At 47.6% G+C, this 24,612-nt stretch overlaps 1 protein-coding gene across 1 annotated transcript in view; it reads right to left on the minus strand.

Annotated features, from left to right (window-relative positions):
- Nucleotides 1-24,612, minus strand: part of POLQ (DNA polymerase theta) — a 161,097-nt gene that overhangs the window by 43,176 nt on the left and 93,309 nt on the right. The window contains exons 17-19 of the mRNA XM_082247649.1: nucleotides 10,791-11,031; nucleotides 7,602-7,795; nucleotides 4,508-4,645 (exon numbers count right to left, since the gene is read on the minus strand). Of these exons, the coding sequence (XP_082103775.1) occupies nucleotides 4,508-4,645; nucleotides 7,602-7,795; nucleotides 10,791-11,031 (573 nt within the window). The remainder of the gene's footprint in view (nucleotides 1-4,507; nucleotides 4,646-7,601; nucleotides 7,796-10,790; nucleotides 11,032-24,612) is intronic.

Genomic DNA, 24,612 nt, shown 5'->3' on the forward strand with positions numbered 1-24,612 from the left:
CAGGATGGAAGATCGGTCCCTGAGACAGTAGGTCCTCCCTGAGAGGAAGTCTCCACGGGACGTCCGCCACCAGTCTGACCACGTCGGCGTACCAAGCTCGACGAGGCCAGTCCGGAGCCACCAGGATTACTGGAATTCCTTCCTCCTCTATCCTGCGAAGAAGTCTTGGCAGTAACCCGAGAGGAGGGAAGGCATATATTAGCTGGTATTGCCCCCACGGGGCGATCAATGCGTCTGCGGTCTCTGCTAGAGGATCGCGGGAGCGAGCCACGAATCTCTGTACTTTCCTGTTGAATCGTGATGCCAACAGATCCACATCCGGGGTGCCCCACCGTAGGCACAACTGGTGGAAAACTTCTGGATGGAGGGACCATTCCCCCTGATCCAGAGTCTGACGGCTGAGATAATCTGCCTGCCAATTCTCCACCCCCGGAATGAACACCGCAGAGATAGCTGGAACAAATCGTTCCGCCCAGCGAAGAATGCAAGCCACTTCTTTGGCCGCTCGGGCACTCTTGGTGCCCCCCTGGTGATTGACATAAGCCACGGCCGTGGCGTTGTCCGACTGGATCCGAACCGGGCTGCCCTGGAGCTGCTCGGTCCAGTGAATCAGACAAAGTTTGATCGCTCTCAGTTCCAATACATTTATCGGCAACCTGGATTCTTCCAGGGACCAAAGTCCCTGGACAGATAACTGACCGAGAATTCCTCCCCATCCGGATAGACTGGCATCCGTGGTCACTATTGTCCAATATATTGGCAGAAATGACTTTCCCTGGCTGAGCATCGGAGACCGAAGCCACCAGACCAGAGACTCTCTGGTCTGTTTGCTCAATCGGATCTGATTGTCCAGGGATTCCGGATTCCGATTCCATCTGAGAAGAATCTCTTGCTGAAGAATTCGGGTATGGGACTGGGCAAATGGGACTGCTTCGAAGGAAGCCACCATCAATCCCAGAACCCTCATGCAAGTTCGAAGAGAAGACCAGCTGTTGGATAGTAACAACTGGACTGCTGATTGAATCTTCCGGAGTTTCCCTACCGGAAGGAAAACTCTTGTCCTGACTGTGTCTAGAATTAGACCCAGATATTCGAGCCTCTGGGTGGGAACCAGAAATGACTTTTGCTGGTTCACCAGCCACCCGAATTCCTGTAAAGAAATTATAGTAATTTCTATGTTTTGTAGCAGGGTCTGAGGAGACTCTGCATGAAGCAGAAGATCGTCTAGGTAACCTAGAATCGATATGCCTCTTTGGCGCAGTAGTGCCAACATTGGGGCCAACACCTTAGTGAAGACCCGAGGAGCCGTGGCGAGACCGAAAGGTAACGCCACAAACTGATAGTGGTTCTCTTCTACGGAAAAGCGTAGAAACCGCTGATGTCCTGCGAAAATGGGAATGTGAAGATATGCGTCCTTGATGTCTATGGACGCTAGGACATCCCCTGGATGCAGGAAAGCTGCTACTGTGCGAATGGACTCCATTCTGAATTTTCTTATGTTGACAAAAGAATTGAGTGCCCTTAAGTCCAGAATTGGACGCACTTTGCCCTCTTTCCTGGGTATTGTAAATAGGTTTGAATAAAACCCCTGAAAACGTTCTGTCCAAGGAACGTGGACTACCACTCCTTGTTGTAGTAAATCCGTGACTGCTCTCCGCAGATCTTCTAAACGATCCGGGGATAGTCGAATATTGGAAGGGAAGAATCGCGCCGGTGGGAGAGATCGAAACTCGATCTTGTACCCTGACCTTATGACTTCGCAAACCCACTTGTCCGGGATTCTGGAAAGCCATGGATCCGGGAACCGGCGAAGACGTCCCCCCACCCCAGTTATGGGTGGGGGCGCACCTTCAGGCTTTGGACGATTTATCTTCAGGTCTGGAGGGGGCGGGCTTTTGCTTGCCCGACCAACGTCCCCTGAAGCCTCCTGAAGGAGCTTTGGAGGACTTAATTTTTTCACCCGCGGGACGAAAAAACCTCTTGTGAGCAGAAAAAGAAGGCCCTCGTCTTTGAATTTTGCGGTAAAAAGGTGCTCTTTCCACCCGTGAGATCCTTAATGATCTCATCTAAGTTGGCTCCAAATAGACGCTCTCCTAAAAAGGGGATATTAGCCAATGCTTTTTTGGAACCTTGGTCGGCTAACCAACCTTTTAGCCACAGTGTACGCCTGAGAACCACTGCTGAGACTGATGCTCGCGCCAATAATGGAGTGGCGTCTAACGCCGCATCACACACAAACTGTAACCCCTGTATCATTTGTTCCAACAAATCTGATACCGCCTGAGGGACCTCTTCTAAGTCCCGGCGTAACCACCTGGTCCATTCAGTTACAGCCTGCGAAACCAGACCAATAGCAATTATTGGTCTGAAAGCTGATCCAATCAAGGTAAACATGGTGCGAGACATAGCTTCTATCTTGCGATCCACTGGATCTTTAAAAGATGGAGCGTCTTCTAGAGGAATAACCGTGGCTTTATTCAATCTAGCAATTGGTGAATCCACCACAGGTGGTTCTGTCCATTTCTTAATGAGGGTTTCCTCAAACGGATAACGCCTGTTAATGCGTTTAGAAATAGTAGAAGTGCGTTTTGGCAGACTCCATTCTTCTTTGATTGGATTGCCAAAACATTTGGGCAATGGAAAAACCTTCGCCACTTTGATGCGTTTTTTAGTACCAAAAGGGATTTCAGTTTCAGCTATTTCCGACGGAATACCCTGTAATCTTAAGGTTTCTTGAACAGATACAATGAGTGCGTTTACCAACGCTTCCTCTTTGGCTATGGCTGATGCCGAAACATCCTCCTCACTGTCTGAAGAGACAGTACACGAGACACCAATCCCAGATGAAGTACCTGCAACTGCAGAAATAGGCTCAGAGTCTGAATCCGAGGTTTCAGATAATATGGGGTTAGGCGGGGGTCGCTTTCTTGCGCCCTGTCCCTGACAAGCCACTTCCACCCGGGACACAAAAGTTTCCATAATAGCTGACAATGATTCAATCGCCAGTGGGGTGCTGGAGGATCCTGCAGACCCCTCGAGGGGATCCGGAGGAGATACATGAGTGGCAGGGTCCATGTTAACTCAGGACACCTCTGCCAGAAAAAACAAAAAAAAAACTTTTTTTTTTTTTTTTTTTGTGTCTCCCCCTAGCGCAATAGCGCCCCTCAGAGTACCTGCTTCTCGATCCCCACAGAGAGAGAGAGGGACCCCCAAGGCTCACCAACCGATGCAGTGAAGTTTCAAACCGACTGCAGTCAGCGTCTGTCTTTTACAGACTGGAAGGAGCTGTTGCTTTTTCCCGGGTAGAAGGACGTGGCTCCGCCCCCTGTGTACGCCTTCCGGCGTTCCCAGCTCTCCACGAGGTAGCTGGGCTCATGAAACATGGCCGCCCCCATACAAGAGACAATAGACTCCAAAAACATGGCGGCCGGCGTGACCTGAGGACATACATGCACCTGGTCTACGGCAAAATGGCGGCGGACCGCCGAAATCGTTTTTCCCAGCACATCCACCTGCATCTCTGCTACGTGGCAATTTATTGATCTACAGGAGATACACTACAAATAAGGTAGGATTATACCTCCTATGTCTGCTGTAATGCTACAGTCTGCTGGGTAGAGTGTTAGCTCTCAAACCAAGTCCACTTCCCACAAACACATACTGTATTTACAAGGGGGACTTTTTAGTGTCAGATATATACTGACCATGTATGGAGGGGCCCATAATTCATACTGCCTCATAACGAGGAAAGAAAAAAGGGAACGTTTACTCACCATACCGAACCGACAGGCACCCTCTCTTCACAATACCCTCTCCACCGGGGTGGGGGTTTGTGGACCACTCCGGACGCCTCGACTCTCTGGTTCCTGGCGTCCAAGCGAGACTTTTAACTCGCAAGGTCAGTCCCTCCACTGGGACTCCGTCGCGGCCGACCCAGCGCGGAGCTCTGGTCTGCACGCGCTCGTAGGCAGAAACCGGGGTGACCACTGGATCTCAACACCCAGCCCGTCGCCCGGCCCCGCATACTTACTTGAATGTGTCGCGGCCGACCAAGCGCAATGCAATGGTCTGCGCGCGCTCGTAGGCCGGCTGGGGTGACCACTAGTGTCGCCCAGTCCGGCGTATTTGCTTGAAGATCTCACAGGAAAAAAATACTGGAGAAAAACTGCCTAAAAAAATCTTTTTTTTTTTTTTTTAAGAAAAATCTTGCCAGGACCAAAAAGATCCCAGCAAGGGAACTTAGGTCCTTACTCCTGACTAGACAGAAAAAAACTGATTCCCTGTAGCAGAGAGAGGGAGGATATACCCTCAGGGACTGCCCCTAAGGTGGAGCCAGAACGTTTTGCCTTTCTGCCTAGTCCTACTCCTGCGGAGACAACATAACCCAGCTCTTGAGAATCAAGAAGACTACGTCTGTCAATGAGCGATAGAGAAAATTATATATATATATATATATATACATACACACACACACACACACACACACACACACACATTCCTTGGATACCTTTGCAGTGCTGAATTGCTTGCCGAGCCTGATTCGGTTTCCATTGATGGCCGCTCTCCTGGTGTATCCCAGGGTCTTCTTGTTCCCCTGACCTTTCACGTCCCCGTTGGGAGGGAGTTTAAGCTCGATGAACAAGACCTGAATACACACACAGGATGTAGCAACTGAATGAAAACATCACAAAAAAAAAAACAGAAAAAAAAACACTACATCCACAACTGACACCGACGTACAATTTTTGTAATTCTCAGGTTACAACCGGTCCATGCACAGAGCATATAGAGCAGATTACAGAATAGAGTCTGATAGGATGAGCCAGAAAATGGAGATCATCAGGTGAATGAGAAACACAACAGAAAATTAGAGGTAATGGGAGAAGCAAAGAGGACCTGTTTCAGATCTCAGAGCAAGGAAGACATTGTTGGGGGCTAAGAATATGCTTGCAGCATACATACTAGATGGAGTAGAACTGGGGGAATCCATAGCGGAGAAGGATCTGGGTGTTCCGGTAGATCATAAGCTTAATAATAGCATGCAATGCCAAGCTGCGGTTTCCAAAGCAAGCAAATTCCTTTCTTGTATTCACAGAGGGAAGCGCACGCAGACCTCGGGCAATGCCGCTTTATTAAGGGACAAACAGTACAGTTAAAATGCACTCACATTTCCTTCCTTATTGCACAAGCATATCGGCATGTCAACAGAAGCTCCACGCTCCTCCCGTCCCTCCAGGTTGTTTCACTCCGGTCTCCTCTCTCGCAGCTACCGCCGCTATGACCCCGCTCTCCCTTACTTCCTGCTCACGGCTCCCCCGCCGGGTCACTACGTATCAGTACTAGTGCGCCTGCGCACCAGTCCACCGTCATACACCACTGCACGAGTGAGCCAAAGCCTCGGCCGAAGCTGTAAGCAGTATGGGGCTACGAAGTGGAGGGATCCACGGGGGTATACTGCTTCTGCTGGTTGCCACGGACAACGCGTTTCGGAGGCGGAGCCTCCTTCTTCAGGTCCCACCTTGCTTCCTACAAAACCTCCTCCCTATATACCTGAAAACCTCCAGCCCTAATTGTTTAACTCTTTCTCTTAAAGGGCCAGTTTCCAATTGTTGTTTACCTTGACAGGAGAGGAGGAGCAAGGGGCTATCCATTTTTCGTTCAAAAACGCATACAATAAAATATATTCCATATATTACATTCAATATCAGAAGCTTATATATCATTAAAAGTATAGAACTCAAACTCTAATAGACCACAACATCTTCAACTTCTTGGACATCATAACAAACACCAATTGGCATACCATAAAATGTATAAACGATAGCCAATAAAATATTAAAAGGTTAAAATCAGTTTAAAAATCAGTTTCAGAACCATTCTAATATGACATATCGGATATGAAAAAGTCATTCTATATGGAAAAAGAGCGTAGGTGTATATTCAGGTAAAGTGTATCCAAATAATGCTCACCGTATATGGCAGGTGGTGAGTGAAGCCTAGCATAATGTAGATCTAGGTATTGTATTGGTGTATTTTTTACTGTAGTGATGTTGCATATAGAATCCATATAGAATCTCTATTGGAGTCATTTTCTGCGTGCGCTTCCCTCTATTACAGTCTGGAACCTGCATTTTATCCGCCCCCCAGTGGAGTGTGAGAGGAGCTGCAGCGACCAGGACATACCTGCTTAAAGACATACAACAAGTAGGAAGTGGACACATGATCATCGCCACAGGCTGGTGAAGTATATCCCTATGTAGATGTTGGATTCCAGCATGTGCAGGGGCTGTTTTTATCGCTTGTATTCACAGAGGCATGGACTCCAGAGAGAGAGATATCATTTTGCCCCTGTACAAATCATTAGTAAGACCTCATCTGGAATATGCAGTTCAGTTTTGGGCTCCAGTTCTTAAAAAGGATATCGGGGAACTGGAGAAAGTGCAGAGAAGGGCAACCAAACTGATGAGAGGCATGGAGGAGCTCAGCTATGAGGAGAGATTAGAGGAAATGAATTTATTCTCGCTTGAGAAGAGGAGATTAAGGGGGAATATGATCAACATGTATAAATACATAAGGGGGATATGATCTCCATGTATAAATACATAAGGGGGGATATGATCTCCATGTATAAATACATAAGGGGTCCATATAATGAACTTGGTGTTGAGTTGTTCACTTTAAGGTCATCACAGAGGACAAGGGGCACTCTTTACGTCTAGAGAAAAACAGATTTAGTCTCCAAATACAGAAAGGTTTCTTCACAGTAAGAGCTGTGAAAATGTGGAATAGACTCCCTCCAGAGGTGGTTCTGGCCAGCTCACTAGATTGCTTTAAAAAAAACTCCTGGATTCTTTCCTGGGTGTACATAATATAACTGGGTACTATAATTTTTAGCTAAGTTGATCCAGGGAATATCCGATTGTCTCTCAGGGGATCAGGAAGGAATTTTTTCCCCTGCTGTAGCAAATTGGATCATGCTTTGCTGGGAGTTTTTTTTGCCTTCCTCTGGATCAACTGCGGATATAGGATTGTGTATATGGGATTGCATGGTTGGGGTTTCATTACTGTTTTGTTTTTTTTTTGTTTTTTTATTGGTTGAGCCAGATGGACTGACTAACTATGTAACTATGAATCCAGAAATACTTTTTGCTGCGTGGGCTCCAAATACATGGGTGCAGCACACCCGAGGGCCTGAGACACTGGGAGGCGAGGACAAAAAAGCCCTTTGTACCTTGGCTTAAAAATATGGGCCACCATTCAGGGAGGGTTTAGGAGCCACCAGGATATACTGTACATACACTCATCTATTGGGTTGGGAGGTGCAATGTGGACAGCAGCATCCACTATTGCAGGCAGTGTGGAGGTGATCTGTAGTCCACAAAGAAACTGAGAACAATGTAATGGATGCGTGTCGCAGGCAGAGAATCAATAAGGAGAAGGTTATAGGAAAAGTTCATTTTTAGGATAACATACACTTTAAGAAGGAAATGAGAATGATAAAGTCAGCACTGTTTGCCAGAGCTGCACAAGGCTCTTTATGTTTCCCACTGACGTCACTGAGACATTCCCACCTATAAGACAGATGGAGGATCGTCTGGTACCTGAGCGACATCGTCCGGACTGGTCAGCGAGAAGCTGTGTCCGGCCAACTGGTAGGCCTGAGCCTCAATCTCGTTCAGCTTGGCCTGCATGATGTGTTTCTGGGTTTCGCATTCCTCTGTACTAAATCCAATGCCGTTCAGCTCCAGGAGCGCCAGGCAGTACTGAGTGGGCATCTCCACATTGCGGAATACATCTGAGGATGGACAAGATAGATAAACAGTCTGAATATTACAAGAACATCACAGATTATATCTGTGGCCAGCTCCATTCAAAACTGAACTAGTAAGGGGAGTCATCGACTCTTTCATTTATTCTGTGGAGCAGCATCAACATTATCCACAACAAGTGAGCCGAAAAAAAAACAGCAATGCAGAATGTGCAGGAAGGCGAGCCAGTGCTGAAAGAAAATGTGAGGTGGAAGCTTTCCCCACAGTAATTAGTGTCTCTGCCCCTCCCACAATAGTGAGATTTTCTGCTATAATGTGTGACTCCCCCCCAATAGTGAGATTTACCCACAGTAGATTGCGTTTCTGCCCTTACCACAATGGTGAGATTTCTCTTTACAGTAGCTAGAGCCTTTGCATTTCCTACAGTTTGTGTTTCCCCTCCCACAATTATGAGATTTCCCCCCAGTAGTTTGTGTCTCTGCCCCTCCCACAATGGGGAAATTTCCCTGCAGTAGTTTGTGTCTCTGCCCCCCCCCCCCCACGTAGTTTGTGTTTCTACCCCTCCCACAATGAGATTTCCCCCAGTAGTTTGCGTCTCTGCCAGTGGCGGCTGGTGCTCAAAATCTTTGGGGGGGGGGGGCGCAAACAGAAAAATGTAATAGGCATTGCTTTGCTGGAAAAAAAAACGCTGGAAAAAATTGCGTGACTTTGAGGTCACAAAAGTGTGAAAGGGGCCTTCAGTAATCAAGGTATAGTGTGCTCCCTTCAATGAAGATGGACCAGCGTGCCCCCTTTCAATGCAGAGAGACCAGCGTACCTCCTTTCAATGCAGAGTGACCAGCGTGCCCCCTTTCAATGCAGAGAGACCAGCGTGCCCCCTTTCAATGCAGAGAGACCAGCGTGCCCCCTTTCAATGCAGAGAGACCAGCGTGCCCCCTTTCAATGCAGAGAGACCAGCGTGCCCCCTTTCAATGCAGAGAGACCACCGTGCCCCCTTTCAATGCAGAGTGACCAGCGTGCCCCTTTTCAATGCAGAGAGATCAGTGTGCCCCCATTCAATGCAGAGAGATCAGTGTGCCCCTATTCAATGCAGAGAGATCAGTGTGCCCCCATTCAATGCAGAGATCAGTGTGCCCCTTTCAATGCAGAGAGATCAGCGTGCCCCCTTTCAATGCAGAATGACCAGTGTGCCCCCCTTTCAATGCAGAGAAATCAGTGTGCCCCCTTTCAATGCAGAGAGATCAGTGTGCCCCCTTTCAATGCAGAGAGATCAGTGTGCCCCCATTCAATGCAGAGAGATCAGTGTGCCCCTTTCAATGCATAGTGACCAGCGTGCCCCCCCCCCCCCCCCAGACCAGCACTTACCTGATGCAGCGGCGGCTTCTCCTCTGTTCCCCGGCGTCTACTCCCGCCTCCTCCTCGGCCAATGGCACGGTTTTTGCCTTTCGGCCAATCAGGAAGCGGGTGTCGGACCCACTTCCTGATTGGCCAGGAGGAGGATCCGAATGACAATAGCGAATTTTCATTCGCTATTGTCACACAATGGGTGGGCTCGGGGCGCACTGCTCTACGCCCCGGGTCCTCCCTTTTCTGAAGCCTATTAGAGCCTCTGGCTCTAATCAGGTGACTCAGAAAAAAAAAACCCATTGAACTCCATGCGTCCGGCGCCCCGCATTGCAGGTTAGGGGGCCGGACGCATGGATAGGGGGAGATTTCCCTGCAGTAGATTGTGTCTGTATCCCCCCCCCCCCCATGGTGAGAATTCCCTGCAGTAGTTTTTGTCTCTGCCCCTCCCACAATGGGGAGATTTCCCTGCAGTAGATTGTGTCTCTATCCCCCCCCCCCCCCATGGTGAGAATTCCCTGCATATGTTTGTGTCTCTTCCACTCCTACAATGATAAGATTTTCTTGCATTAGTTTGTGTCTCTGCCCCTCCCACAATGGTTAGATTTCTCTGCAGTAGTTTGTGTCTCTGCCCCTCCCACAATGGTGAGATTTCCTTGCATTAGTTTGTGTCTCTGCCCCTCCCACAATGGGGAGATTTCCTTGCATTAGTTTGTGTCTCTTCCCCTCCCACAATGGTGAGATTTCTCTGCAGTAATTTGTGTCTCTGCCCCTCCCACAATGGTGAGATTTCCTTGCATTAGTTTGTGTCTCTGCCCCTCCCACAATGGGGAGATTTCCTTGCATTAGTTTGTGTCTCTTCCCCTCCCACAATGGGGAGATTTCTCTGCAGTAGTTTGTGTCTCTGCCCCTCCCACAATGGTGAGATTTCTCTGCAGTAGTTTGTGTCTCTGCCCCTCCCACAATGGTGAGATTTCTCTGCAATAGTTTGTGTCTCTGCCCCTCCCACAATGGTGAGATTTCTCTGCAATAGTTTGTGTCTCTGCCCCTACCACAATGGTGAGATTTCTCTACAATAGTTTGTGTCTCTGCCCCTCCCACAATGGTGAGATTTCTCTGCACTAGTTTTGGTCTCTGCCCCTCCCACAATGGTGAGATTTCTCTGCACTAGTTTTGGTCTCTGCCCCTCCCACAATGGTAAGATTTCTCTGCACTAGTTTTGGTCTCTGCCCCTCCCACAATGGTGAGATTTCTCAGCAGTAGCTTGTGTTTTCGTCTGCCTTTAATTTGTTGGCACATCCTGCAACCTGTTTATTCCAGGTCTGTGACAAGTAGTGAAGGAACCGCACTAGCATGATGACCAGACAAGCAACATTTAAAAAAAGGAAAGGTCACTGCAGTTTCTGGTACAGGTTCAGTCCCCCCCCCGTGTCCCTAAGATGGAAACTGTCTCTAACACAAGACCCCTTCAAACACAAGTTCAAAATTATAATGATTTTGGTCCAATAGAAATAAAGAACTCTAACAGATGATAGAAAGGACAAGGTTGAGCAGCACAGAGGACACAGACAAAAAGAAATGGACTTGGGAAATATTCTGCAGAGCCTAACACAACAACTCAAGAGATCTGTTGGAGAACATCCCCTTTAAGATGAGAGGGGGAGGAGGGGTCATTACCTTGTAGAGTCTCTCTTTCTAACAACCCGTTCAGCTTGGCCATGATGCTGAAGATGAGAACCGATTCTATGGCTGCCCTGTAGCGCCCCGAATGGTCATCACCAGCACAGAGTCCCAGGCTGTGGACTCCTTGGCCTGTTCCAACTCCATCCAGCAGAGGGAGCTCATATGGCAGGAAGTTTGCCACCATGTTGTGAATGGTTCGTTCCTTGGAACTGGGATCCAGCAACCAGCAGGCCACCTGCAGAATAAGAATTGTAGTTACAGAAGATTCTCCAGGTTCAGATTTAATTTCACCAATGACACTTTATTCATCTAGCATTAGCATCTGGAGTATGCTGTCCAGTTCTGGGCACCGGTCCTCAGGAAGGATGTGCTGGAACTGGAAAGAGTCCAGAGAAGGGCAACAAAAATAATTAGGGGAATGGAGGACATCAGCTATGAGGAAAGACTACAAGCACTGAACTTATTCTCTCTGGAGAAGAGACGATTGAGGGGGGATATGATATCAATGTTCAAATACTGTACTGGCGACCCTAGCATAAGGAACAAACTATTCAGAGAAAGGGAATACAATAAGACGCGTGGCCACTCACTAAAACTTGAGGAAAAACGGTTTAACCTTAAAACACGTAAGGGGTTCTTCACTGTAAGAGCGGTAAGGATGTGGAATTCTCTTCCACAAGCAGTCGTATCAGCAGGGAGTAACTATGTAACTATGCAAGTACAGGTTTCTGTTTTTAGCTTCATCCTATTCCCCGTGAGCTGTTAAATATTTTTCTATCCCTCTGAGAAGCATATCCTGTTAAAATCGAGGTAAATACCTGTGGGAGGGGCTATAGTCTTCTCAGGATTTGTATGCTGACAATCTTGTTGTGATCCACCTCCTTTCCTTCTCCTCTGACTAATTTAGGCTCTAAACTGTCTGCTCTCATCCCCCCCCCCACCCCCCTTATTCTCACACAGCTCAGATCGATTATTTTACAGACAGCTTCCATCTGCACACTGTGTAGCTGCCTGCTATGCTGCAGTTCTCAGATAAAACGACTGTGCAGCATAGCAGGCAGCTACACAGTGTGCAGATAGAGGCTGTCTATAAGATAATCAATCTGAGCTCTATGAGAGGAGGAAGAAGAGAGAGAAAGGAGCTGTGATGCCTGTGCTCAGACTGTGTACAGTACCAGGATGTGAGAAGGAGCCCAAAAAGAACAGCTTCCATGGAGGATGGGGGGGGCACAAGTCAAGTGAAATGGGGGGGGGGGGCACAGCCCTTCTGATCACCTCCCACTAGATCCAGCCATGTCTGCACCTTTTATGTGTTTCCACTATGCACAGGAACAGCACAGTGTCTGAACTTGTTTGCTGTTCAGATGCGTGCCTGTTTGATAGGCGCAGCCACATCTACCAGTAGAGGAGGGACAGAAAGGGGGGGGGGTGGATTGCTGAAGTGGTAACCACCACCTATAAACTTTCAAATGGACCATTACAGGGATCTGCATGACAGATGAAGTGCCCCTGCTGCAAATACAAGAGGGAAGAAATAACAGCTGATTCATGGTTATGGTAACATTTGTAAATTATTTAGCCTATCCCAGACATCTCCTTTAAATCAGCCCCCCTCCCCCTTGTTTTCTTCTTTTACAATCCCCTTTTATTCTTCCCAGACTTATACATACTTTTATTATATTTTTTTGTTTTATTATCTGTATATCAGGGCTCCTTCATTTGGACTTCAGCTGTCCAATAGGCTTCACCCGGAGTTTTGTTACGTCCTGGCTGAACTACTGGGTTATTATAAATAAACCCCCTCTTTTCCATCCATGGACACATACTGTCATCCTGACCCACCACATGGGCTTCCACCGCTCGGTTGATTTTTTTTTTGTATATAACTTGATGCACTAATTATCTATGTATTGTTATAGAGAGATACTGTAAGCCAGAAATTACCCCTGAAGAAGAAGTTATTTACTTTGAAACGCGTTGGGTTCCTTGCTATCACAGTACTCATATCACCTGCATTTATGTATTGCTATCACTGCTTGCTTCTTTTTTAATCATATTATATATTTTGTTTCAATAAAATTACTTTTGTATTATTAATTTGTAAATTCATTGGAGTGCCTGTAAAGTCCCACCAATAGGGGAACCCCCTCTTTTCTTGTTTAAATCAGAGTAGATGTATATCCAACCCGGATGACATTTAGTGTGCTTGGTGAGTTGCAGACTGGCATTAAGATTGCTTGGTGGTGATGTCAGTCTGGAGGAGTGGGTATTCCTATGCAGACTGTAATTGCATACAGACTGTACATATGCGCTGCTGAGCCTCCATGACTGAAAGAACTGAGATCCAATTAATGAAAGGGATCGGCCAGGCGACAGTCAGGGTAGGGAGGAAAGGGATAGATGATCCTGGGTGCCCTCCAGACAGGAAATGAGGATGGCTCTGGTTTGCTGAAGGGTCTAATATACATTGTGAGAAGCCCACAGTGTGCAGTGAAATCAGAGGAAGTAATTTTAATACAGGAGAGGAGAAGAGACTGTACACCTGTGTAAAACAGAAATAGAAAACAAGGGATCCGCTTTTAATAAAGTACTGCAGTACCTCCAGCCTCTTTCAGCCATTTCTGGTCTACATGTACTCACTGCCCGTTCTTCTCCTGCTGGCCTACAGAAATGCTCCCCCTATATTATGGTGATGGGGGATTGATTTGGGAAATGGGGAGGGGTTATAGAGATGAGGGTAGGGAGGGATTCTGGGAATGGGCGGGGGCTATGGAGGCAAGGAGAGGAAGGAATTTTGGGAATTTGGAGGGGTTAGAAAAAGCAGGAGAGGGAGGGATTTTGGGAAAAGGGAGGGGTTATAAAGACAAGGAGAGAGATTTTGGGAATGGAGAGAGGTTATAAAGACAAGGAGAGGAAGGAATTTGGGAATGGGGAGGGGTTTTAGAGACAAGGAAGATAGATTTTGGTAATGGGGAGGGGTTATGGAGATGACGAGAGGGAGGGATTTTGGGAATTAAGAGGGGGATTTGGGAATGGGGAGGGGTTATAGAGACGAAGCGAGGGAGGGATTTTGGGAATGGGGGGAGGGGTTATGAAGACAAGGAGAGGGACGGATTTGGGGAATGGGTATAGAGATGAGGAGAGGGAAGGATTTAGGGAATGGGCAGGGATTATAGAGACAGGGAGAGGGAGGGGTTATATAGACAAGGAGAGGAAGAGATTTTGGGAATGGGGAGGGGTTATAGCGACGAGGAGAGGGAGAGGTTTGGGGAACAAAAGAGGGGTCATAGAAATAAGAAGAAAGAAAGATTTGGAGAATGGGGTGGGGTTATGGGAATGTGGAGGGGGTTACATTTGGGAATGGGGAGGGACTATAGAGACAAGGAGAAAGATGGATTTTGGGAATGGGGAGGGGTTATAGAAACGGGGAGAGGAAGAGGTTTGGGGAATGGTAAAGGGGTTATGGAAAAGAGGAGAGGGAAAGGTTTGGAGAATGGGGAGGGGTTATGCAAAAGAGGAGAGGGATTAATTTTTGGAATGGGGAGGGGTTATAGATGAGGAGAGGGAGGCATTTGGGAAATTCAAAGGGTTTATGGAGATGAAGGAAGGTAGGGATTCTGGGAATGGAGAGGGATTATGAAGACAAGTAGAGGGAGGAATTTGAGGAAAGGGAGGGATTTGGGAATAAGGAGAGGTTTTGGAGGAGGAGGGATTTTGGAAATGAAGAGGGGTTATGGAGATGAGGAGAGAAAGGGATTTTGGGAGGGGTTATGGCGATAAGAGGGGGAGGGGTTCTGAAGTTCAAAAGGGGAAACTTTAGGAAAATTCATTCAGGACAAGCACTGGGTGTCAGCTCACTACAGGGAGTTAGGAGCTCACTGAATTTCTGTCAGGATCAAAAAGTACACTGCTCAAAAAAGTTAAAGGAACACTTTGAAAACACATCAGATCTCAATGGGGAAAAATATCATGCTGGATATCTATACTGGTATGGACTGGGAACGTGTTAGGATCTATACTGGTATGGACTGGGTAATGTGTTAGGATCTATACTGGTATGGACTGGGTAATGTGTTAGGATCTATACTGGTATGGACTGGGTAATGTGTTAGGAAGGAAAGGATGCCATACAGAGGGCTGAACTCAAAGACACCCCGAAAATCAAAGTGAAAAAATGATGCAGAAGGTGAGTCCATTTTGTTGAAATTTCATTGCAGCAACTCAGAATAGACCTCAGTAGTGTGTATGGCCCCCACGTGCTTGTATGCATGACTGACATTGTCGGGGTATGCTCCTAATGAGACGACAAATTGTGTCCTGGGGTATTTCCTCCCAGATCTGGACCAGGACATCACTGAGCTCTTGAACAGACTGAGGTGCAACCTGGTGGCGTCGGATGGACCAAAACATAATGTCCCGGAGGTGTTCTATTGGATTTAGGTCAGGCGAGCGTGGGGGCCATTCAATGGTATCAATTCCTTCATCCTCCAGGAACTGGCTGCATACTCTCACCACATGAGGCCGGGCATTGTCGTGCACCAGGAGGAGCCCAGGACCCACTGCACCAGTGTAGGGTCTGACAATGGGTCCAAGGATTTCATCCCTATACCCAATGGCAGTAAGCGATTCAAGGAGGCAAATAAGAAAAATAAACACGAAATCAAGATGGCTAAAATCAACTTTGAGAGACAAATAGCGGAGGATAGTTAAAAAAAACCCAAAGAAATTCTTTAAATATATCAACAGCAAAAAAACTAGGGCAGAGCATATTGCACACATAATTAACAATGATGGGAGGATGGTTACAGAGGACACTGAGAAAGCAACCGTGCTGAATGCTTTTTTTTCGTCAGTATTTACGCAGGAAAAGGAGGGGTACACTGACCATGACTGTATGGTTAGTAGTAATACACAGGACTTGCCACTATGGCTAACAGAGGGGGAAATCAGGGAAAGACTGGATAAACTTAACACAAACAAATCACCAGGCCCGGATGGCGTACATCCGAGAGTGCTCAAGGAACTCAGTAAGGTTATATCCAGACCACTGTTCCTGATCTTTGCTGACAGTATTAGGACAGGAGATGTACCAGGGGAGTGGAGGAAAGCTAACGTGATTCCGATATTCAAAAAGGGTCAGAGGCATATACCGGGAAATTATAGGCCTGTCAGTCTGACATCAGTAGTATGTAAACTTCTGGAGGGGATGATAAGGGACTATATTGTAGAGTTTGCTAAGGACAACAGCATCATCAGTAGTAACCAGCACGGGTTTACAAATGGGCGTTCTTGTCAAACCAATCTCTTAACATTCTACGAGGAGGTGAGCTGTGAGCTAGATAGGGGCAGACCAGTGGATGTGGTGTACCTGGATTTCGCTAAGGCGTTTGATACAGTTTTCCACAAGCGCTTAATTTATAAAATAAGGTCTGCAGGTATCGACAGCAGGGTTTGCTCTTGGATACGGAACTGGCTAAGAGGGCGTGTCCAAAGGGTGGTAATAAACAGCGCATACTCAGACTGGTCTGAGGTAGTAAGCGGGGTCCCCCAGGGCTCAGTCCTGGGACCAACCTTGTTCAATTTATTCATAAACAGCATTGAGGACGGGATCAGTAGTTCGATATCAGTTTTTGCAGATGACACTAAATTGGGCAGGGCAATAACTGCACAGCATGAAGCAGATGTCCTACAGAATGACCTGGACAAAATAACAGAGTGGGCAACGACTTGGAAAATGAGGTTTAATGTGGAGAAGTGTAAGGTTTTGCACTTGGGGACTAAAAACATAAAAGCACAATACACGTTAGGAGGGGAACCCTTGGGGGACTCAAAAATGGAGAAAGATCTGGGAGTCTTGGTTGATGATAGATTAGGCAACAGCATGCAATGTCAAGCGGCAGCTGCCAAAGCCGGCAGAATATTAGCATGCATAAAGAAAGGGATGTATTCCAGAGATAAGACTATAATCCTTCCACTTTATAGAACCCTGGTCCGACCGCATCTGGAGTATTCTGTCCAGTTCTGGTCACCAGTCCTCATGAGGGATGTGTTGGAGCTGGAGAGAGTCCAGTGAAGGGCAACTAAACTGATTAGGGGATTGGAGGACCTAAACTATGAAGAGCGTCTGCAATCGCTCGATTTATTCTCCCTGGAGAAGAGACGCCTGAGGGGGGACATGATAGCAATTTATAAATATTTCAATGGGGATCTCAGCTTAGAAAAAAAGCTGTTCAGTTGAAGGGATTGCATGAGGACAAGAGGGCATACAATGCGATTAGAGGGGAAGCGTTTTAACCTCAGGCAACGTGGGGGGTTCTTTACGGTTAGGGCTACAAGATTGTGGAATTCTCTACCACAAGAGGTGGTTTCTGCGGGAAGTATGGTGGCTTTCAAAAGACTCTTAGATGTACATCTCAAGGATCAGGACATTAAGGGCTATGTGAGATGATTACAGCCACACACACCTACACAGGTTGAACTGGATGGACTATTGTCTTTATTCAACCTCACCTACTATGTAACTATGTAAGTAAGGGTGCCATTGTCTTGCCTGTAGAGGTCTGTGCGTCTCTCCATGGATATGCCTCCCCAAACTATCACTGACCAACCACCGAACCGGTCATACTGATACAGGCAGCTGAACGTTCTCCACGGCTTCTCCCGACCCTTTCATGTCTGTCACATGTGCTCAGGGTGAAGCTGCTCTCCTCTGTGAAAAGCACAGGGTGCCAGTGTTGGACCTGCCAATTCTGGTGTTCTATGGCAAATGCCAATCAAGCTCCATGGTGCAGGGCAGTGAGCACAGGGCCCACTAGAGGATGTTGGACCCTCAGGTCACCCTCATGAAGTCTGTTTCTGATTGTTTGGTCAGAGACATTCACACCAATAGCCTGCTGGAGGTCATTTTGTAGGGCTCTGGCAGTGCTCATTCTGTTCCTCCTTGCACAAAGGAGCAGATACCGTTCCTGCTGATGGGTTAAGGACCTTCTACAGCCCTGTCCAACTCTCCTAGAGTAATTGCCTGTCTCCTGGCATCTCCTCCATGCTCTTGAGACTGTGCTGGGAGACACAACAAACCTTCTGGCAATGGTACGTATTGATGGGCCATCCTGGAGGAGTTGGACTGCCTGTGCAACCTCTAAAGCAGGGATCCTCAAACTACGGCCCTCCAGCTGCTTCGGAACTACGCATCCCATGAGGCATCGTAAACACTCTGACATTCACAGCCATGAATAGGCATGATGGGAATTGTAGTTCCCGAACAACTGGAGGGCCATAGATTGAAGACCCCTGCTCTATAGGGTCCAGGTATCGCCTCATGTTACAAGTAGTGACACTGATCCTAGCCAAATGCAAAACTAGTGAAAAACAGTCAGAAGAGAGGAGTAGGGAAAATAAATTTCAGTGCCCTCCACCTGTAAAATCACTCCTGTTTTGGAGGTTGTCTCATTGTTGCCCATCTAGTGCACGTTGTTAATTTCAATAACACCCACCTGTGTGAAAAGCCACTGAAACTGAGAGGCAGATAAAATCTTTTAGCGGGCCGTAGTTTGGAGACCCCAAGCTCCAACAGCTGAAACTGATTAACAACCCCCTCTGCTACGTAACTGACCAGCAGTGTATATTTCTTTACCTGCAGCATTTTTAAAGAGACAAAACATAGAAAACTGTGCATGTACTCCAGAGATATACTGAATAGGTTTTGTTATCCCCAGAAATACACATTAAATGTGCTGATTTAGATAGGAGAAATGACAGGTAGCAGTTAATTAGATGCAGTCAGATCTGTCCGGCCTTTGATGAGGTAATCCAATAAATCTTCACTAGCGATAAGCTGATTGCAGAAGGAGACTGAAATTAATCCCGAAGTGAATCCAGCTGGTGATCGCACTGATCCTGGTCCTTATCAGACGTGAGAACCACAGAGCGGAGCCATGGAAGGTCACACTACCTGATAAATCTCCCCTCTCATCAGCCGGAATCCTCATTACACATGTAAAACCCTCCGATGGCGGGAGAGCCGCAGCGACAAGAAAAATGAGCAAAAGCCGCTTTTATCAATTTTAAAGGAAAACTCCACTTTTATTTAATAAAAGGCAATTTCTGCGCAATATAATTAAAAAAAAAATCCCTGCAATGGTTTGTCCCTTTAACTCTTTCGCTGCCCTATAAGCAGAGACCCTGGAGAATAAAATCTTGGCTGGCCCATGGAGAAGAGGGAGGGCTCTGGAGGAGGAGGGGGTCCATGGTGAATAGGGAGGGCTCTGGAGGGGGGCCCCATGGAGAAGAGGGAGGGCTCTGGAGGAGGAGGGGGGTCCATGGAGAAGAGGGAGGGCTCTGGAGGAGGAGGGGGGTCCATGGAGAAGAGGGAGGGCTCTGGAGGAGGAGGGGGGTCCACGGAGAATAGGGAGGGCTCTGGAGGGGGGGGCCATGGAGAAGAGGGAGGGCTCTGGAGGAGGAGGGGGGTCCATGGAGAATAGGGAGGGCTCTGGAGGGGGGGCCCATGGAGAAGAGGGAGGGCTCTGGAGGAGGAGGGGGGTCCATGGTGAATAGGGAGAGCTCTGGAGGGTGTCCCATGGAGAAGAGGGAGGGCTCTGGAGGAGGAGGGGGGTCCATGGAGAATAGGGAGGGCTCTGGAGGAGGAGGAGGGTCCATGGAGAAAAGGGAGGGCTCTGGAGGAGGAGGGGGGTCCATGGAGAAGAGGGAGGGCTCTGGAGGAGGATGGGGGTCCATGGAGAATAGAAAGGGCTCTGGAGGGGGGCCCATGGAGAAGAGGGAGGGCTCTGGAGGAGGAGGTGGGTCCATGGAGAAGAGGGAGGGCTCTGGAGGAGGAGGGGGGCCCATGAAGGTTTATTCAGCAAAGAGAATTTCAAACAAAACAAGGAATAAAATGACAAACTTAAGCCTATCGGAGTACCTCCTTACATCAGGGTCCATATAGGTGACCCTGATGTAGGGAGGGAACTGGCTGGGTTGCGGATGTAAGGAGGGACTCTGCATGGGACTTCCATGTTAAAGAGAGACTCTGAAGTCTCTGAAGGATCACTAATGGGAACACTCACGTAAAGAGTAATTTTGATGTAATGACGTTTCTATGATTGGTTGTTAGGATGCTGGTGGTCCTAGCAACCAATGATGGTACAATGACAGGGCAGCCAAGAAACGTTGCAAATTTGCACTGGACACCTGAGGTGAGGGGGGGGGGGGGATGCATTGTGGATGTTGGAGAGAAAATGAGACCTTAGGCTGAGTTGATACAACTCTGATGGGGTCTCATGTAAGCAGGGACTCTGAATGGGACCCTGAAGTGCAGACTCTGATGGGGACACTAATGCAAGGGGGGGGGGGGTGTCTCGCTCTGACATAGGGACAGAATCTGCTGGGGACTCCCATGTAAGGAGGAACTCTAAACACGCTACTGAAGTAAAGGGAGGACACTGGTAGGACTCGGATGTAAGGAAGACTTTAATGATTGGTCGTTTGCTGGCAGTCTTGGTCGGTAGCAAGCAATGATGGTAGAATGACAGCACAGCCAGGAAAATCTGCACTTGATACCCGGAAGGGGGGGGGGGTGCATTGTAGAGGTTGGAAAGAAATGGACACTGTAGGCTGACCTGAATCAGGATCCCTATGAGGAACCCTAATGTGAGAGGGGGGGACTCTAAACAGGACCCTGAAGTAAGCGAAGATTCTCATTTAAGGGCAAACTCTGACTGGGGCTCTGATGTAAGGAGGGACTCCCATGTAAGCAGAGACTCTAAATGAGACCACTTGGGGGCACTGATGGGAACTCTCATGGAACTCTGACTGGGGCTCTGATGTAAGGAGGGACTCCCATGTAAGCAGAGACTCTAAATGAAACCACTTGGGGCACTGATGGAAACTCTCATGGAACCCTTACTGGGGCTCTGATGTAAGGAGGGACTCCCATGTAAGCAGAGACTCTAAATGAGACCACTTGGGGGCACTAATGGGAACTCTCATGTAAAGGAGGACTCTGACTGAGGTTCTGATGTAAAGAGGGCTGTAAAGTAAGGGAGACGTTCATGATTGGTTGTTAGGATTCTGGCGGTCATAGCAACAAACAAAGCTACAATGACAGCCCAGCCAGGGGAACCTGCAATGTAGACTGGAGAGTAGGGGGGGGGGGGGGTGTTGTGTATATTGGGGAGAAACAAAGACCGTAGACTAACCTGAAGACCTGTGTGAGAAGCCACTAAAACTGAGAGCCAGTAAAATCTTTTAGCAGGCCGTAGTTTGGAGACCCCAAGCTCTAACAGAATCCCTGATGACTGTAAAAACCCAAATGGGATCCTTACCCTTCCCCCACCCTATGGGTATGCCATCGCCCAACATGCGGTCATCTCCCTTTAACACTCTATTACATTCAGCAGATCAGAATCGCACCTATCTAATAAAACTTTAAAAGTCTGCAGATCGCCTTCAACACGAGGCGGCGGCGGCGGCCTAGAAAACCAGCAGTGACCTTTCCTGATGAGCTCCGGGGGGATCCGCTGCAGATAGAGACTTTGCTAAACTTTGCCAGCAAAGCCGTTTAATTCCCAGAGCAACGAGACGCCTCATCTGCTGCAATTAGTGAGATTTTCTACAAAGTTCCAGCAACGTCTCTACCCAGGGATGCCAAAAGGAGGCGGAGACATTTTACAGGAAAAACTTTGCTGTGGTCCCCAATGGCTGGGCTGTTTAGATCTGTAAATGCGACCCATTAACTATGACCGAGGCAGGGGGGGGGGGGGATGCAGATAGGGAAATTAGAAGGTCTGCTGACCGGAAGATCAGAACTGTTTGACTTCTGTGACAACCAATCATATTTCAGTTTAAAGGACTTTTAAAGGCAGAAGGTGCCTTCTATGCATTAGGATAAAGAGCCTTCTGTGTGCAGCAGCCCCCTCAGTCCCCCTAATACTTACTTGACGTCCCTCTAGCTTCAGCTGTGTTGTAGGAATGTCTTGGCCTTCCGAGACTCCCCTCCTCATTGGCTGAGACAGCAGCGCAGAGCCATTGGCTCATGCTGCTGTCACTCAAAGTCTGTAAGCCAATGAGAATAGAAAGGGGGCGGGTCGCAGCTCTGTGTCTGAATGGACACAGGGAGCTGTGACTCTGCTCGGGTGCCTCCATAGCAAGCTGCTTGCTGTGGGGGCACCCAACAGGAGGGAGGGGCCAGGAGAGCTGAAGAGAGACCCGAGAAGAGGAGGATCCAGGCTGCTCTGTGCAAATCCACTGCAAACAGAGAAGGTAAGTACGACATGTTTGTTATTTTTCATTTTTAAAAAACAAAACTTTACAACCACTTAGAGCCGGTTCACATAGGCGCGACCCGACTTGCCGGGGCGACCTGTGAAGTCGCGGTGCGCAGCTCGCACCGTGACCTCGGAGCGGCATGCACGGACTTCATATCATTGAAGTCAATGCAGGTCGCTCCAGGTCGCCCCAAAGTAGCTCAGGACCCTTTTTCTAAGTCGGAGCGACTTGTGTCGCTCCTATTAGAACGGGTCCTATGCTAATCTATGGCAGGCGACCCACGGCGACTTGTCAGGCGACCAGGTCGCCTGACAAGTCGCCCCAGTGTGAACCGGCTCTTAAAGAAAGAACTTATAGTGGTATTAAAGTTTTGGCTTTAAAAAAAACAAAAACAAAAAAAAAACAAACATGTTATACTTACTTGCTCTGTGTAATAGTTTTGCACAGAGCAGAACTGATCCTCCTCTTCTCAGTGCTCCTCCCCCTTGACCAGTCCCCCCAATAGCAAGGCGCTTGCTATGGAGGAACTGGAGAATGTTCGCTCCTGAGCCCTTCTCTATGCGTTAAGACACACGCCCCCCCCCCCCCAGTCTTCTTATTGGCTCACTGGCTGTGATTGACAGCAGTGGAAGCCAATTGTTCCCGCTGCTGTCTCAGCCAATGAGGAGAGGGAGTGCCAGGGACAGCAGAGCCCCTCGTGCACATTGCTTGATCATGAGCGGGCGGAGCACAAGTTCACCTGAATGTATAGAATGCAACCTTGAGTCTTTAAAACCACTTTAAATACTTAAAGCGGTTGTAAACCTAAAAAAAAAAAACCTGCAAGACAAAGGCATAATGAGCTAGTATGCATCACATACTAGCTCATTATAAAATACTTACCTTAGAAGCAAGCCACGACACGGACCCCCGGACAGCGGTGCGAGCGCTGACATGATCCCACGGCATCTCTTCCGGGTTCGGCGGCTCCGGCGCTGTGATTGTCCGGAGCCGCGATGACGTCGCGTGCACGCGGGAGTCATTTTCCCGCAAGCTCCCGGCAAGGGAAGCTGAAGGTCCGCGGCTGCATGCACTGCAAATATCTCCTAAACCGTGCAGGTTTAGGAGATATTAATTGTACCTACAGGTAAGCCTTATTATAGGCTTACCTGTAGATAAAAGTGAAAAAAAGCGGGATACTGCCGCTTTAACAATACAAATAGGTGCGCTCAGCTGCAAATATGAAATCAAAAAACAGCTGCAATTAAACACTTCTTTAAAAGTAAGGAGAAAAAGAGGTTGTAAAATAAATAAGATCCGCTGTTTTTTGACTGAGATATTATCCTAAAAGTGATGAAGTAACAGATGCAGTAAACAATCTGCAATAAGCAAAATCAAACAATAGTGAATGTTCAAATAGCAAAGTGTCACTAGATAAGTGAAACTCTTGTTGCCTGGAATGGTGTATCAGATGAATAACATAAAAAAAAACTGTTTTGTGAATGAGTAGCCACGATCTGTTTTACAAAAAGTGACAAATAATAAATGGTGCAAAAAGTTCATAAACAGTCCAGTGCTCCGCAATTCAATGTGTTTAGTGAAGAGATGATGCTCCAACTTTCGCACATGCAAAACGCAACAAACTGTTTGTAGCGCAGCTGAAATATTCCACAATGGAAAGCGTCTCACCGCTGTGCTCTATATGTGAAAACTGGCCGCTTACTGAATTAAATGATCCCCACCAAGAGATCATATGCGTGTGAGTGGAAGACGGGATGAAGTCGATGCCTTCTGAGACGAAACGCGTTTGATTGAAGCTAGAAAAGTGATGTCAACTAGCGCGGACCGCACCGCAAGATTTTATCCCATATCTCTCAAATTCATTGTCCTTGATGTAAGTGAAATTTTTATTTATTTAATAAACCAGCTTTATACACATTAATGCGCTATGAGCGTCTTCCATTACCTTTTATAACCACATAATGTGATCAACGAGATTAAGGAGAACCATAAGCCTGGATACATTTCCTGGAGCTGGCTGACCACTTGTCTTCAGAGGCGCATCATTCACACGCATATGATCTCTTGGTGGGATCATTTAATTCGATAAGCGGTTAATTTTCACACCCGTGATCGCTCCCCATGGAGACAGTTGTAAACACGGCAGACCGCTGTTCTGTCAGTTATGAACACAGGGATCCCGTGTTCCTCTTATTTAGGTCTCTGTGTTCATGTAGTAAGCCTATTCCCCCCCCCACACACAGTTAAAAAGCAACCCTAGGAACACATTTAACCATTTGATCGTCCCTGGTGTTAACCCCTTTCCTGCCAGTGTCATTATTACAGTGACAGTGCATATTTTTAGCACTGATTACTGTAGTAATGTCACTGGTCCCCCCAAAAGTGTCAAAAATGTCAGGAGGAGGGAGCTCCAGCACGCATCCTGTGATTGACAGCCTCAGCTCCATTCCTGTGTGAAGGGGGGGGATCTCTTCCCTCCAATTAGCTCACCTGACTGGTGTGTAATTTCAGCTCTCTTTCCCCCCTTTTTTTTTTCCTGAAAGCTCAGACAAAC

The sequence above is a fragment of the Pelophylax lessonae genome, assembly GCF_965119305.1.
Source record: "Pelophylax lessonae genome assembly, chromosome: 2".
Taxonomy (NCBI): Eukaryota; Metazoa; Chordata; class Amphibia; order Anura; family Ranidae; genus Pelophylax; species Pelophylax lessonae.